The 17,895-nt window shown below is 39.8% G+C and overlaps 1 protein-coding gene across 1 annotated transcript in view; it reads right to left on the bottom strand.

The window, feature by feature from the left end:
- The window catches only part of LOC139742452 (regulatory-associated protein of mTOR-like), a 58,957-nt gene that overhangs the window by 11,845 nt on the left and 29,217 nt on the right, over window positions 1-17,895 (bottom strand). Inside the window, exons 18-25 of the mRNA XM_071652990.1 lie at window positions 12,562-12,680; window positions 11,591-11,743; window positions 11,031-11,137; window positions 4,771-4,951; window positions 4,331-4,432; window positions 1,814-1,922; window positions 1,360-1,474; window positions 614-738 (exon numbers count right to left, since the gene is read on the bottom strand). Coding sequence (XP_071509091.1) covers window positions 614-738; window positions 1,360-1,474; window positions 1,814-1,922; window positions 4,331-4,432; window positions 4,771-4,951; window positions 11,031-11,137; window positions 11,591-11,743; window positions 12,562-12,680 — 1,011 coding nt within the window. The remainder of the gene's footprint in view (window positions 1-613; window positions 739-1,359; window positions 1,475-1,813; window positions 1,923-4,330; window positions 4,433-4,770; window positions 4,952-11,030; window positions 11,138-11,590; window positions 11,744-12,561; window positions 12,681-17,895) is intronic.

The following is a 17,895-nucleotide window of genomic DNA, read 5'->3' as shown; positions in this document are numbered from 1 at the left end:
CGATTGTTTTCTGTCAATGATTGCAGACAAGGAAGCAACAAACCAATACAAACTTTGACTTTTTGTCTTGCAGATTCTCAAACTCAAGTTAAAATTCACAAACTGCTTAATACATACCCCCTGCAGTAGTGATTTGAATGTGATTCAATTGACACTCCTTGAAAGGATGAACTCACAATATTTCTCCCTCATAAATAATCTTACACCTGGGATCGTCTCGTGAGATGCCCACATCTAAATTCAACTTGGGCAAAACATTCACAATTTCACATCACATAACCTGAAATTCAACTATACAGTGCTCTCCCGTTAAAACGAACATGGTTATAAAAAATCCTGTTGCACGAAGTAAGAATTCAGGCCGCAACATGATCTGCTCTATGTTTTTTATTGTTTATTTGTTCAGTTCTAACAAAATTTCAATATAATGAAAGAAAAATGCCAGTCCCGAGGACTTCATTATAACAGGAGTCTACTATACCGGTGTCAACTAAAAGTCACTGGAAATATGGACTGAGTCAAGTTTGATTTTGATAAGTGTACCCTAAAGCTTCCCATTCCCACTGCACCCCCCCCCCCCCCCCCCCCACTCTCCACGAGTGATGCTACTTACCAGCCCCTGTCATGATGAGGCTCAGGTCATGAGAGTTGAGGAGGTCCATGGAGGTGACCTTCGTTGACCTTGGGTTCATGTTCCTAAAGTAGTTTAATCTCTCTCCACTCTCCCAGTTCCATACACTGAGTATCAACAAACAAAAGGTCAAATATTACATAAGAGATCCCTACTTTTCTTTTCAGAGTTGCTGTCAAGAAACACATGAAAACTGTAGGAAATATGCATCACCTCATTCTTACATCCAATCTTAGGCTCCAACGCAATTCTACAAGGACAACTTTGGTTTCTGAAGCTTGCTGTCAGAGCAATACAGGTATTTAAGATATCACCCTTCTGAAATAATGACATAATCCTCACGCATGAGAATTGTACTGCATAAAAATGAAACTGCTCCATACTGTAAACGTCACTATTTTCCCATGACTAATTTTTCCTGCTGAGCAGCTCAAAAAAATATTTGTGGGTTGTTGAATTCGCACTGCACAATTGTCAACCCATTCACAATGGGCAGAGAAAATTGTGAAGATATTTTCGTGGGTTTTAGAATTCACGGTAGCCAGCAGTAGCACAAAATATGCGAAAATTAATGTACCGCGAAAATTTCTGCGTTCACAGCACTCCACCACTGTATATCCTCATGCAATCATTATACAAAGGGTAGTACAGATATCAGCATCACATTTCTTGTACGTTCATCATCTTCTTCTTCTTTACATCATTATTTAAGACACAGTATAACTTACCAGACTCCTTCCTTGTCTGCTACGATGGCATGTGGGTTGAAAGGATGGAATTTGACGACATTTGGCACCCCCGAGTTCTTGTTGATGAAAATCTGATCGTCAAGGTGGCAAGAATCTGGTGAAAGAAGGAAAAAATCAGAATTACCTAGATGAGCAAACCCTAACACAGTTACCCATCAAATAGGGGTTAGTTTTTCCTTGTGACTTCACGTTAAAACTTTCAATTTCGTGAAGATTCGTGTTTGGGTTGAATTTGGGCTGAATTGAGACTTAATATTATCACCTCAGCTAATTTGCATACATTATGGGTTGCAAACAATTTCAGTATCTTAAGTACTCCTGACTAGTCTTCAATGGTTTAAATAAAGTTCATGAGTACAAGCAATTGCAAATCAATGCTTCACTGGTCAATGTAATTGGTAAACTGAGAATAAGATGAATGACCGTTACTCACTGGCTTTTTTAAGTTGATCCCTGGCTTCTTTTCGTATCCTGGCGTTACGAACAAACCTCCACTCCCTCTTGTGATGAAGGGTACTGAATGGATCCATCTCCTCAGGGGCCTGGAAAAGGATAACATCATCACAAACAACATTATCAACGCTTCATTACCAACATGAAATGAAATTTATTTGCCAAACAAACAAACATCGTCAACATAGTCACAACAGTCAATAGTTGAAGTACAGTTTGGAAAAAATAACCCAGCTATAGTGGCAGGCTAGTTGGGCCAGTCCTTTCAATGATATAGATTATAACATAACATATAGTATTTACAATATCCACAGAAACAGTGGTATATGTACATATTTACAGGTTTTCTTCGGGGATCATTTCTACGTTATTTGATAAGAGATACTGAATTACCAACATGATAGCCATCATGCAATGAAGACAGTGAGGAAGAAATTGTTCATTCATCAAATAGTTCATTGTGTTGATTCTGTTGTCATTCACTGGTCTGCTACAAATACAGAACATGATAAAATGCTTAAATTATTTGCCACAATCTGACTCTGAAGCGGGTTTGAGCATTCACACACTGAAATAAAATATAGCAAAAAAAAAAAAAGCTGCTGAAAACTGCTTATCTAATAGAGGATTGCCAGTGGAGTAGGGAGTCAAAGGGCCTTATATTACAATCCTCGCAGAATCTTTGTCAAAGGCTGTTTGTGTGATATTTCACACGCTGCGTTTAATAAGATTGACTTGAAATCTTGACATGCGTTTTTAATTGTTTCCTCACCATTCAACAGTGGGGGGGGGGGGGGGGGGTTAATATAGAAAAGAATTATACAATATGCTTGAGTGAGCAGCAGTTTTATGAATAACTACCGTAAAGTTCCGTGTATAATACGCACTATTTTTTCGTCGGAAAACATTGAAAATCGGGGGTGCGTCGTATACACGGGTACAGTCGAATCACGGAAAAAAATCTGTCATGTACACCCAATTTTATAAGGCCAACTTGGGGCCATGTATGCCCATCGACGTTTGGAAGGTAAGCAATCACTAAAACTTACGGATAAATGGGCGATCTTTCAATCTGGACGCACACAAAAGCTGCAAATACGAGATAAACTTACGATCGGCCTTGTGCAGTAACGATGTATCAATCTGGCCATAGACAACAGCTGTAACAGCACTGCTGTATTCTACCGATGTCAGTCTACCAAGCTACTAACAGCCAACCTAGTAGCTGGAATACGCGATGTACAGGTATCATTACTAAATTACCGATACCGTAAAACTTATCAATGCACTAGTATCAATATGGCCATAGACAAAAGCTGTAAAATACTGAGTAGGATCGACACTATGTCACCGTAAATATGAACGATGTGTGAAGCATGCGTTTGCTCTTCATTTCATGATGCCAGCTAGGATACTATACTGTAGCATAGCTACACTGTAGCTAGCTAGCTAGCTAGCAAACCTTTGGCAAAGGTAGCAGCTGCAGAGCAGAGAGGCTTTTGCAATGGACTCGCGTGCACACAGCGATCGGATCGTAGCGCGCTTGCCCGTTGCGCGCTGTGTGTGCAAGTCCACTGCTCTCTGTGTGCATGTGCTGAAATTATAGCGAGCTGCCTTTTGCAAAAGGCTAGCACTGTGCATACAAGCATGGTACAAGAGACACACATGTTACTGGCAATCCCTCCGGGCGAAACAACAGTGAGTGTAATTACCGTACGCACCGTACGTCTCGCCGTATGATCCCTCTGCTACACTTGTTGATGTTTTTCTTATTTTTCGTAATGAACCTTCCAGTCTGACATGCGTCAATATGCGAGACACGTACCCTCTGCTATGTATGACAGCAAAGATCGTACTGTACACTCATGAGTACGATATGCATGACACATGAACCATGATTGAAAGGCGAAACAATAGCAAGTGAGTACCGAGACAAGTCTCGCATTTTGCGTTTTCTATATTTTGCCGATGTCCGATGAATACCGTTAAAAGAAAGTATAAAAGGAAACGAAAAATAGAGCAAATACATGCTGCATTCTAGGGAAATTTTGTGCTGAAATAATATGTATGAGACATGCAATGTTTGCATGGAAATTTTTTTTCTTTTTTTTTTTTTTTAATTTTAGGTCCGAAAGTAGGGGTGCGTCTTATACACGGGTGCGTCTTATACACGGAACTTTACGGTAGTCTTGCAGGAAAAGAAAAGTGACAGGTACCAATGAGATTTCATCCACAAATTGGCGTCCTCCTGATCCAGTAACAAGCATCAGAACTAATGTGATGAAAGTTGATGCCCTCAATTTAGAGGATGAATCTACACGTATGTTTTCAAAAGTGATTTGCTAATTAATTGTACCATGCAGAAATAAATGAAATTAAATGAAAATGAAATTATGTCTAGCAACTACTAAAATTTGTTCATGGTGTGCTCTGCATCACCTGATGGTTCAAAAGGTTATTCAGAAGTAATACACCATCAACGACAGGAGTCACCTACCTTCATCACAGACTTGGCAAAGTATTTACAGCACCATTCACTGAACTCGGTAGATATCAGCACATCCTTGTTTGTGGGTCCCTCATCAACATCATCATAAGTCTGTGATATCAGCAAGAGAGAAAAATGAGAATAAGACATATATATCTACTGCCCTTTTCTCTGATGATAGTAAGGAGCACTTCTGGTAACATTCATGTAACAATCATACTATGTTCCTAGCAAAAATATATGCAAAAGAACTGTCAATGAGAGCACCCTGAATGTTGTTGTACAATGCACAGTAATATCACCACCAATTGGTCACGCCCTAAAAGGACATTTTAGTAACTTCCTCTACAGTTGGAGTTTACCAAATATGTCTGCATGGTGTTTATTTGTTTTTCTTGTTTCTTATGTTTTGGTTAAACTGGCAGAGATAATACATGAAGAAAACTCACCACAGTGGGCCCCTTGTCAAAGAGCTTCCTCGTCCTTGAGAAGTGGTGTGAGTACGGGTACTGGTGGCCAAGGGGAGGAGGGTTGGGGGGCCTCTCTGGTGGAGGTTGCTCCCCGGGCCTCAGTGGTACCGGGCGCATGATCTCATTTGGGATGTTGATGCTCTCATCTGGTGGGGAGTCACTGTGGGGGACAGAGAAAAGGAGGGAATATAACAGTTACTCCTGAAATAGTTTGCAAACTTTTTGCATAAAAAAGTGTCTGTCTGTACACCTGGACAATTCACAAGAGGTACTAGGTGGGTGTGGCCATTCATTAAAAATTCTACACAACTCTCGCCACCGACATAGGCGATATCAAGTGATATCGTACAATACCTCCGATATCAAACCTCTCGGGCCAGGGCAGTAACTTCCGGTTTCATGCCTGCGAGCTAGCTTGATGCGCGGCCTGCAAATGTGGTGCACCTCTACTGCTCAGCACACGGATATTTGTCCAGTTTCTTCCTTTTAGCATCATCAGAAGTACACTCTGCTGCCTCACAGAAAAACCCCATGGTGTAATGGATAGTTATATTTGGGAAATAAACAAACTAAAGTCTAAACAAATATATTTCTTTGGATCCAAAACAAAGCTGGCAAGTTCGCCAATAGAAAAGCACACACGCAAATCAATAACCCGAAGTTACTGCCTCGGCCCTAGAGGTTCGATATCGGAGGTATCGTACGATATCACTTGATATCGCCTTGATATTGCCTATTGTCGGTGACGAGAACTGTACCTCACATACACAGTAGTTAGAAGCAGTATGCATGTCTGCAAAACTGAGTACTATTTAACAATGAAATCAAAACTCACACATCCCACGTGGCACACTGTATGCAAAACTTCTATTAAAAGGTATGTGACAGAATTCATGGTTTGCAAATATCAATGTATGATGAAGTACTCTCCACATTCAACTTATTTGAAATATTTCAGGTAGAAGAGAACCATCTCAGAAGCTAAACGTGTCATCAAATGAGCATCAAGCCTCGCAGAGCAATTGATATTCACAATGTTGCTTACATCACTGTAACAGACTTACCGGATTGATATTACATCTAAATAGGTGTATGTGACAGTTTATAAGAATCCCACAGGTCAAGGGCAGATATGCCATGCCTAGACAGGGTTCTCGCCAGGAATTTCTTCACGCTTGTCGGCATTTATGCGCGCTGTTCTGGGGGTGGGTACGGGAGGGGGGTTCCCCCTCTCGCGCGAAGCCTTCGCTAATGCTCAATACAACACAGATAAATCGCTGCTAAAATGCCACTAAATGCGACATTTTCACGGAGATGTAATGAACGTTGTGAGGGGCATATTCTCACATAAACAATGCAGAAACTCCATACCTTTTGTTAGCGGCAGTTCCTAAATAATAAATGAAAGAGAAGTAGGTGCCGATGGTGGAGGTTCCGATTTCTTTTAGGCCTTTCCTGTTTCACTGTTGCAATAATTAGCCGACTCTGCGTCGCAACAACGCGCGCCGTGTTGCTTTCTCGCCGTCTGCTCGACCACGTGGTAGGCCTATTACATGCAGATGCGCGAGAAGCGATCGAGAACTTTCGGGACATCGTTGCACTTTCCTTTCTGGGTATACTGCGGTAGTTTGGCCGTGACATCAAAGAGATATCATACAAAAATGTAATGATGGTCATTATTCCGAAGGTTTGTTTAATCATAACATGAAACGATTCATTACTGAGTACTTCGAAGGTTTGTAATCGAAAACAACAACAACACCAAGGGTCGGTACTACGGATGAATGTTCAAAATAAAACTGATTTCGTTCGAAGATTAACAAGCATTTTTTCTTTATTATTTTCCGATCAACGAACCTTCAGAAAGGAATCTATCATCTATCATCGTTATTGTTTCAGAATAACAAACCTTCAGAATAAGAAAACACCCTTTTGGGGCCGTTGTTGTATTCCGAAATTATACTGGCAGAACATTCGAAATAACAAAACTGATTTCGTTTGGATATAAACGAATATTTTCTCCTTTATAATTTTTCTATTAACGATCATTCAGAATTAAGAATGTAGAGTATTATTTTGCCATTATTCTTTCGGAGTAACGAACCCTGAGGGTAAGAAAACTGTAACCGTTTTCATTTCTTCTTTATCATTTTCCGATTAACGATCGTTCAGAATTAAGAATCTAAAGTATTATATTGTTATTCTTTCGCAGTAACGAACCTTCAGAGTAAAAGAAAACTGTAACCGTTTTGGGGCCGTCGTTTTATTCTGAAATTTCACTGATGGAAACGTTCGAAATAACAAAACTGATTTCGTTGTGAAATGAACGGACATTTTTTAAAATCATTTTTTGATTAACGAACCTTCAGAATAAGCAATATAGCATTATTTTATCATTAATCTGTCGGAGTAACGAACCCTAAGAGTAAGAAAAGTGCAACTGTTTTTTTGGGCAGTTTTATTCCAAATTTCACTGGCAAAATGTTCGAAATGACGCACTGATTTCGTTTTGAAATTTACGGACATTTTTCTTTATTCAATTTTCGGTTAACGAACCTTCAGAAAAAAGAATCTATTGTTATTTCATCATTACTACTTCTGTCGGAATAACAGACCCTTATGGAGTACGAAAACACGCTGTTTTGTGCCGTCGTTTTATTCCGAAATTTCACTGACAGAAACGTTCGAAGTAACAAAACTGATTTCGTTGTGATATGAACGGACATTTTTTCTTAATCATTTTTTTGGATTAACGAACCTTCAGAATAGGGAATCTAGCATTATTTTATCATTAATCTGTCGGAGTAACGAACCCTCAGAGTAAGAAAAGTGCAACTGTTTTGGGGTAGTCGTTTTATTCCAAATTTCACTGGCAAAACGTTTGAAATGACTCACTGATTTCGTTTTGAAATTTACGGACATTTTTCTTTATTCAATTTTCGGTTAACGAACCTTCAGAATAAAGAATCTACAATTTATTATTTCATCATTACTACTTGTGTCGGAATATCAGACCCTTAGAGTACGAAAACACGCTGTTTTGTGCCGTCGTTTTATTCCGAAATTTCACTGGCAGAACGTTCGAAATAACAAAACTGATTTCGTCGTGAAATGAACGGACATTTTTTCTTAATCATTTTTGGATTAACGAACCTTCAGAATAAAGAATCTAGCATCATTTTATCATTAAAACAAAAAAAAAATGAATCTTGGTGGCGATAACTGATGCTGGTGTAGAGAAAAACAAAGACAGCTCACTCAAAAGATGCTTCCTTCTTTCAGTTTATTTTCTCCCCAGTCATTCCTATCGTTCTCTTCCCATGAACCCCTGCCATGCCAGGACGATGAACAAAACAAAATGTTACCGATGCTGCAATTAAAAAAAAAAGAAAGAAACACGTCCTCAAAGCAAATTATCTACACGTTTCAAGTTGAACAAATTGATGTTCGTAATGAAGAATAAAAAAAAAGCACGACCTCAAGCAGTGGGGAAACTTGACATCATGGCTTGTGGAAATTTCCATGAAATTTCCACGAAAGCCAGGTGTCAGATAAAGAATGTCGCGCGTACTGCCACCTTGCTTCAGTGGTCGTAAACAGCGTGTACATAGCATGTAAACCAACTGGGAACATTGATGAATGATCATCATTTATTTTCTGCCCGTGAAGGCCCCCTAACCCACCTTTTAACAAACCAAGCCAGAAGCACGTGGAGCATTACGTACGTTGAACTTGAAAGACCATCATGACAGAATTACTATAAATTTCGGCCCGGAGAAGGAAAATGGAATATTCACGAATGACGTTTACAAATCCATAGAAATTGAAAAGGCTAAAATGGAACGCATGGCTTTTTAGATTAAAAAAAAATAACCCACTGAAACTACCAAAACCTAAATAACAATTTGCATTTGCTTACTCCATCGCACATTCTTTTTTCTTTTCTTTTTTTAACGAAAAATGGAGTTAATTTTCTCTCTGCGGCAATGCTTTGAACGCATCTAATTTTGCGTCATTGCCGATGGCCAGCTTCCTAAAGAATTGATACGAATCCTTTCAAATATATGAAACAAAGTCTAAAGATCCTGGATCCTGGGGGTGAATTTCGGTGGTATTATAAATCCTGCTCACTATCAAAATTTAATCATCTGTTCCTTGCGCCATTTTACCAACCAACTGTTCCTGAAAATTTCATCCTAATCTGACTTATTTTGCGAATAGAGAGACAGACAGGCAGACAAACTAACAAACAAACCAAAGCAGCCAAAAAAAAAAAATACAACCTTTGGCGCAGGGGGGCATGCATTTCATATCGTTTGTTTTTGCGTAACCCGACAACGAGCGTGACAACAAGCGAGCACGTGTCAGCCTTCCTCAGCCTCCTTCGGCCTCCGACCCTCTCTTTCCGTCCTCTCTCTCCCTCTCACAATACACTGTACCGTTGTACACGCAGGCGGCTGTAAGTGACCGGCTGGGTGCTTGTCCATGTGTGTGTGGATCCCAAATCAGAGCGCATGTGAGTGAGCAAGTGTGTGATGTGGTGTGTATCAGCAGGGAGGTGAGACCTCCCGGGTATCAGCTAGTACGTCGCTCTGTTGAGCCGCGTTGTTGTGATCGGTGCGGTGACTGCGTGGGTAAATTTTTGCGCTTGTATAAGTATAAACTGCTGCTGCTTTCAACATCTAGCTTCTTTTCTAGCCAGATAATAAAGACTGAAAAAGGCGAGAAATTGGTCCGAACTTCGCTCGTCAAGCAAGTTACCCTTGTCGGCAAGTTCACGCGTGGTGTTACCCTTTTCGGCAAGTTTTACCCTTGTCGGCGATTGCTTCTTCAAACCGCACGCTTGTCGGGGCCGACAAGGGTGATATACGCTGGCGAGATCCCTGCTAGACAACTCAGCACGAACCAATTTCATATATGTTAAACAAAATTCACACAATTGGTTATTCCACAGTGATTCATATCCTTCCTTTTGCGGTTACAAACTAGAAATGTCGCTACAGCGACTGGTTATACCCCCGCCAAACAACATTTCATAAGCTTTGGTCAAAACAACATTTCATAAGCTTTGGTCAAAAAACTGAGGAAGTAGTTAAATCCGCAAGATCTTTCCTTGATCTTCTGCCATTAATATGCCGTTACCATGGCAACGTACTTTCGGGTACTGTCGAAAAATGCGTCTTGCACATCTATAACCAAAGGCACACATCTGTACCAAGTTTCATGGAAATTGGGCAAAAACTGAGGAAGTAGTTTGCAACACAAAATTTTCCATCATTTTGGCTCATAATATGTGAGCTGTTACCATGGCAACATACTTTTTGTCACTGTCAAGAAATGTGTCATGCTGACCTAAATCCTAAGACAAACATTCAATATGAATTCCATGAGAATTGGAAGAACACTGATGAAGCAGTTTTGCCATGAAGCATTTTGCCCTATATTTTACCAATAACATGCCGTTACCATGGCAACGCACTTTTTGCCACTGCGGAAATATGTGTCTTGCACATTAACATATTCAGATGAACATCTGTACCTAATTTCATAAAAATTGATCAAAAACTGTGGGAGGAGTTCGCGACGCAAGATTTGTACCCATTTTTGCCCATAATATGCCGTTACCATGGCAATGTACTTTTGGGTACTGTCAAAAAATACGTCTTGCACATCTACAACCCAAGGCACACATCTGTGCCAAGTTTTATGGGAATCGGTTGAAAACTGAGGAAGTAGTTCGCGACGCAAGATTTGCAACGGACCGACCGCCCGACCGACCGCCCGACCGACCGCCCGACCGACCGTCCGCTGATTCCTATATACCCCCTTCAAACTTCGTTTGGCGGGGGTATAATTAGCATCAACCTATACAGAAGCTGGTTTTGTGTAAGTTAGCATTTTGTCAAAGGTTACAGTGGATTTGATTAGGCATGTCGGCTACATTTGTAAAACCAAACAGGCTGCAGTTCAGACACTGTGCAAACATTCCAATAACTTCATGAATTGTGCGCCAGTCCGGTGAGTACACCGACAGAAACTAGGCTATGAACCGAGTCAATTACCGAGAGACCAGGGCCCCATTTCATAAAAAGTTGATATGATAGCAACTCTTGCTGGAATGACAATTGTCATAGTAACGACAAGAATTCAGCTTCCTGATAGGCTGCTACTATTGGAAGTTGTCATTCCAGCAAGAGTTGTCATCCTAATATCTTTTATGAAATGGGGCCCAGGCTTACCTCATGGCTTGAGGCTGGATTGCTGTCTGGTTCCTGGTAGGACTCGATGGAGCGGAGGCTGTCCTCCTGCTGTCTCGCATCTGTTGTGGTTTGGTCGTTATGGTGGCCTGTATAACAACGGATGTATTCAGCGTCACTCAAGGCATATGACTGGGAGAAAAACAGGGTCTGGGCAATAATAATATAAAGGTGACTTCCATTACGATGACGTCCTTGGGACATGCAATTCTCCTTTGTTGTATCAAAATTTAGTTTATAGCCAAACAATAAAGTAATTACATAAAGATATACAAATAACAACTTTTTCAGAACAGAAGTTTTACTTCATTGTAACAAGATCTTTGTTACAACTATGAGTGGGAGTGCACTGTATCTAGGAATTTTATCTGTCTGATACACTCACCTATACTACACAACTGAGAACAACATTCTAATATTCCCAGATGTGACTATGGAGACACATTAAGGGGCAAAATACATTAAGGGCACACTGATAGGTCCTGACAAATTCACTGTCATTCTTTAGATTTTGCTCATGGGACTATCAGTCCTTGTCTTACCTTCAGGTTGACCGCATTGACCAGGGTCTGGGCCAAGTTTTTGACCTCTGGATGTGGGTCTTGTGTGAGGAGGAGAATGACCCTCCAGATCTGGACGAAGATGTTGGAGCTGAAGACAGTGGTCAGTGAGCCAGTGGACGGTACTCTGGAAAACTATATGAAAAGACAGTTATTCTATTTTCACTTATGAAATAACTTTTTTCATTTATAAAACATCAAATTCTAGCAAAGTTACAATCATTTCATTCACATCTGTAATCTTTTCATGATTACATCCTTACATATAAGCAGTTCACATCCTGTCTTTCCCTTCATCTACCAGTACGAATCTTAACCCATTGAGGACGGCCTGATTTTGCTATAACATGCATTTCCCATAGACACCTGCCCAGTAAACTTAGAACTCGTCTTCAACAGGTTAAGCCACAGGAATCACTTCACCGTTCAACATTGTTCATTATAAAATGGCTACATGGATCCTACTGCTGAGAGCAATCACGTGAAACCATTTTATAAAGCAAATATTCAAGTACGGGATGTTATGGAGATGCAGCTCACTCTCGGGTATTTACGTCATGCTGACAGTACATCACTCATCTACGCCTCGTGCATGCTACACCATAGTAAATACCCTCAAGTGCGATGCATCTCTACTTAAGCCCTCTCTTTTGTGCATTATTTGTATATCTTTTGCCACAAATGATAAACTGCACATGTACCTCTCTTCTTGCTCTTCATCTTGATATCATATTTACATCATCATGAACAAATTGGTAAAAAGTGACCCTCATTCTCTTCCTTCATACTTCACTCCAACATTAACTCCTTTAGGACAGACTGATTTTGCTACAATGCCCATTTCCCATAGACACCTGCCCGACTATACTCGGGACTCATCCTCAAGTGTTAAACATCCTTTCACTATGAATAAATGGCTTCTCTATCCCAGCCACCACTACATCCTCTCTCACCTTTCCCAGAGGGTTGGGTGGGGTCAGAAAGTCCCCCTGGCTCTGTGTTCCCATGGAGTTGATGCTGCCGGAGGAACCACTCGTGCCACTGCTGGAGGGCGACCTTGACCCTGGAGGAACTGCAAGACAAGAAGGTCAAAGTTTGCTGGTAAGTTTTCTTAACACACCAGTGCTTACCACAGAGGTTGAGGATGGGACTACATATATTGGTGGTATATTAAGAGCTGTGGCATTTGCATGCATTTTGATTTAGCAGTCGTTGTTTGTACAGAGGCATGACTAGAATGCATTCCAGCGTTGGATCATTTTGGGGAAAGCAGACAGTCCACCAGTAGAACAAAACACAACAATTACTTCTGGGCCTGAATGTGAAGTATATACAAGTAAGGCAGCTCTTCATCTTTGTAGCAACACTATACATGCCAGGCAAGGAAAAGGGGATTTTTTTTTAGAACATTTTGACTCATTTCTGCTACACCAGGATCAGGGTTGATCTATGCTAAGCTATGCCGAGACCAGCTGCTATCCAAAGGTGAAATTTCAGCTATCTAAAGAGAAAGGCCTATCTCCCAGTAAAATTTCCCAGAATTGAAGAGGCTGTGAAAAGGCTGCTCAGCCTCATTTTTTGAAGCTGATCACATGGTCACAGAGCTCTCTGCAACTGTCATGCCAATGGTTCAAGTTTAGCCACACCCTTTCCTTCACTGGCCAGGAGCTCACACCTGCAGTATCTCATCACCAACCAATCACAGTGAGAGCTTCTCTTGGTGGGTGTGGCCATATCTGATATGGTCCAATGAAAACTACCATAGTAATACAAATCTAGGCCTCCTGGGTTCTTGGTGTCTGAAACCAGTGATGCCAAGAAAGAAAGATACATTGTTAAGCTTGAGACAGTCATGCAGACATAAAACGGCAACATCACTCTACGAGGCAGAAATGGAACTGACATGCAAAGAGTATCATGCTTTGTTTTTGAGAAAGGTAGCTCAATCGATCAACAAGCAATATATTTGTAGAAACAATGCTCATGCAAACACAGCAGGAAATTTTTTTTTTTTCCACACAAGCTTAGCTTTGCTTTGTCTGCATTTTGAAAAACATGCTATGCAACAAGTAACAAGTGTTTCCATGTGAAATGATGCAAGCCTTTTTTTTTTCCACGTTCCTAAAGAAAATATCCTAAGGAAAACACATAATTAGTGAAAAACTTTAATACCATGCACTAGAATTAGCTTCTTCTTTAAAAAAAAGAAAAGAAAAAAAAAAGGTTAAATGCTATACTGTTTGAAATAACAAGACATAAATATCAATCTCTATAAACTGTTGGCACAATTGATCATTAGATGTTACATTCATTGTGGAATTAAGATGAAATAATAGCCAGAACCACAGTAACGTCTGCTGCATTAATCCTAAGAGATATAAGGAGTAAATAGTGTTAAAGTATGTACTGTAGTAGTAGTAGTCTTAGTAGCAGTTTTGTTTTTCAATGGCAAAAAGTATAAACAGTATGTGGTAAACATTAGTAAACACTGTACCCTGACAAGAAAGCATCTTAAAATAAAGAGTGTTATGTACTGTCTTCTAGCCCAGTTGATTCTCTGAGTTAGATTTACATGGAAACAGACAAGTTACACACAGACAAATGAGAAGCGTCATAAGTAGGAAGAAAAATCTAGCTTAAAAAGAACGGCAGAGTTCTTATACTCCTCAAATAATCCCATTGCTGGGTGTCTCATCTTCATTATAAAGATAAGGTTTATCCAAAAATCACATTCAAATAACAATACACTAATAACACTAATATAACTTTGAACAAGAGGCGAATGTTTGCTGGGTAGTGAGTAACACTTACAAACATTTGCTTGCAAGTGAAGAGGCTAAACATCCAAACTGATTTTATGTGGCGGAGAAATTGTCAAGCAATATTAAACATTCATGCATACTGGTGTGACCGAGTGTCTGAACATTATGGGGCAAGGCATATATAGCACGAGACCACCGGTGAGTCAAGCTTAAAGGACAAGTTCACCTTCATAGACATGTGGGTTGAGTGAATGCAGCAATATTAGTAGAACACATCAGTGAGAGTTTGAGCAAAATCGGACAATCCGTTACAAAGTTATGAATTTTTTAAGTTTCTGCTCAGTCACGGCTGGATGAAAAGACTACTATAGCTTGTGATGTCACATGAGTACAATGATATAAAGAAAGAATAAAGAAAATTCAACATATTTCCATTTTTCTCGCATAACAAAAGAACACTCGACTTCTCTCTTTCAGAAGGCAGGGGGAGTAATATTACCCTTAACATACGTCAGTAGCAAGTCGGAGAAATGTGCACTTTATTCAAAAAGTAAAGTTTTGTGAAATTCTCTTTTTATTTTCCTTATATAGTTGTACGCATGTGACATCATACACTGTAGTAGTCTTCTCTTCCAGCAGTGACTGCGCAGACACTTAAAATATTCGTAACTTTTGAACGGATTGTCCAATTTTCCTCAAACTTTCACTGATGTGTTCTACTAATATTGCTGCATTCTCTCAATCCTTATGTATATGAAGGTGGACTTGTCCTTTAATACAGATATCAGGCAATAAGATGAAGGGTGTGCAAAGATGCCATTGCTGGAGTGCTTGACCCATGCAATCATTCTCAGGTGATTCATGACAGGGTTACATTTCTAGTCCCCTCGGTGGCAAATCTTGTAGCTGTCTACGAAAAAAATGCTTATGAATGTATAATGCAATTTAGTTTATAAACTGTGTCGTAAACCATCCCATCCATGATTAGCAAGAGGTATTGGATAAGGTCAATGCAGGTCTGCAAACATTCCCACATCCAAATCAGGGAGATTCCACACAGCAATCAGGGAGATATCTGTGTGTTACATGCATTTCAATGGGCGAAAGTAATTCCCAAATAAGGGGGATTTTAATATTCTCTTATTTAGACACGAACAGATTTTGACATTTTCAGGGAGACTCCTGCAGAATCAGGGAGACTCGGCAGCTCTGAAAATGTGTATGCCAAAGAACAATTCCTCAACTATTGGAAGCAAGTCGTACTAGCAAGTCTCTTTGGCTAACAACATTTCTTTCAATGGCATTATCATACACATACCCCAAATTAATGCCCAACAGACACTTCACACTGTATCCTGGCACTTGTGATGTTAAAAACCAGAATTCATAGACCTTATAATCAGATCATCCCCCCCCCCCCTTTTTTTTTTTAAGCCACAGCAATCTTGACAGTGAGGACTGCATAAAATAATCCATCCACAGCATCCAAATTTTGAATTGCACCCAGAATCATATAACAAATGACTTCATTTTTCACATGTGCCATGAGATTAAAGTTAGCTCTTAGAGGTTTTCTGGAGATCTTTTGTGTTCAATATAGTCAAGAGCTTCTGAGAGTGATCTGAGAGTGTTTCAACAAACTTCTAGCTCACTCCATCAGAGATCTATGATACTCGGGTGACAGCCCTCTCACATGAAATGAAAGAAGTTTCACCCAGCTTCTGGTATTACATTAAATAATCATTGTCTTCTATTACAAAAAACCCCAACAACATACAAACAAAAAACACTCATAGAAATAAACCAGCTAAAACTGAATGACAAATTGGGATAATACATTAAAACATAATGAACACAAAGTAGGAAAACAATCGAGTTAAATATTGTGAATATACATAGGAAAATAAGGGAGGAGATGTCAAAGATATATCTGTTGTTTAGACACTAGACTCTCAAAAAGTGATGTTCAAGTTTCTCCCAGGTTTAAGTTGGATTTGTTGGTCAAACTCACAATGCAAGGTGTATTATCATTTTGTGGTATGGTTTCCCTGTACCAAATTTGTGTGAATTCCACTGCCTGTTTCATAACTTGTCATTCAAAATAACACACGTTATTCAGTTGTCCTTTGACCTGTGAACTAAAATCACATCATTTCAGCTTGGTATGGTTATCTCAACATGGATCAACCAGAGATCTCATGCCATGATCTGGGTGGAGCTAGAACGAGAAATGCTCGTGCATGGGATGGCTGGATAAATTATTAGCAGACTGCATTTGGCACCCGTCCGTGACAACGGCCTGAAAATAGAGAAGCATCCGTGATTGGTTATGAGAGGATGGATGGGTGTATGTGTGTATGAATGTCTGTTTGTTTGTCTATGTGCATGTGTGTGAGAGAGATACAGGAGATATAAACAGACAGACAGACGGATGGACAAACAGAGAGAGGTATGGTGACATTGGAGGAAGGAAAAAATTATAAGCATCTGAAATCAGAATGTGAGAAATGGGCAGCGATACCATTCAGGTGCTGAAGGTTGTTTCCGCTGGAGGTACGGGGGAGGACCGACGTGGCCTTCCTCACACTCATTACGGCTACAGAGGCCCGACGTAGATGGTCTGGAAATGGGGGGAGGGAGAGCCCTTTTAACACAAACTTTGGCCAACTAACTTTCAGATGGATCCATTTGAATCGCATTGCAAGATCTTTCATTTCATGTACCCTAAGTTAACTTGACACACATACACTGGAGTCAAAATCAACCTGTCCCAATTAGGCAAGTAGCCTTCATTTGTGAACATGGATTTTGTGCTGAGCCTACAAACTGCTGTGTGTGTATCTATGGAAAGTTCCTATGAAAACACCCACGGTACAAAGACATCATCTTTTTCAGGATTAATTTTTTTTTAATTGCTTTATATTTTTTCAGAATGAATCCAAGTCACAATAGTCCCCACTGATATTACGTCATAACCTGGAGAATATTACTGTCTTTTATTAACATTTATCCTTATCAAGACTGATTTTTCTTATTTTTGAACTTGAAGGAAAATTTGACACTGAAATGGCGTTAGGCACTAAGTACTAGTCAACCACGCAAGAATCACATTGAAGTTAATTTACCCCAAATGTTTGCTCAAAGCTCACCCAAAGAACCTTCCAAAAACCATACTCTGGACAAATATTCCTCTACTGGTCTGTCTTTGAAGATATTAAACTGAATAACTCTCGAGTCATCACCCATCTACAGCCTACAAATCTTTCCTTACTTTTACGTTACAGCTCAACCTACAAAATTCTGAATCCTTGCCATATTGCCAGTATTACTAGCACATAAACCTTAACAGTAAACCCATGTTTCGAAAAACTGAAAACAGTGAGGGCATGGTCACTTTCATCAACTTGGGACATGATTTCATTCATTCTGAAACAAAATTTTGGGTAAATGAATAAAAATCAAAAGAAAAACTACAAAAGTGGTAATGATACGGGAAATTGAGGCAGAAAAAGATGGCAATCTTTC

This window comes from Diadema antillarum, unplaced genomic scaffold, assembly GCF_040938485.1.
Source record: "Diadema antillarum isolate AM-2024a unplaced genomic scaffold, OU_Dant_1.0 seq00001001_RagTag, whole genome shotgun sequence".
NCBI classification, from domain to species: Eukaryota; Metazoa; Echinodermata; class Echinoidea; order Diadematoida; family Diadematidae; genus Diadema; species Diadema antillarum.
Note: the sequence above shows the minus strand (reverse complement) of the source record. Positions and strands in the feature narration are given on the sequence as shown.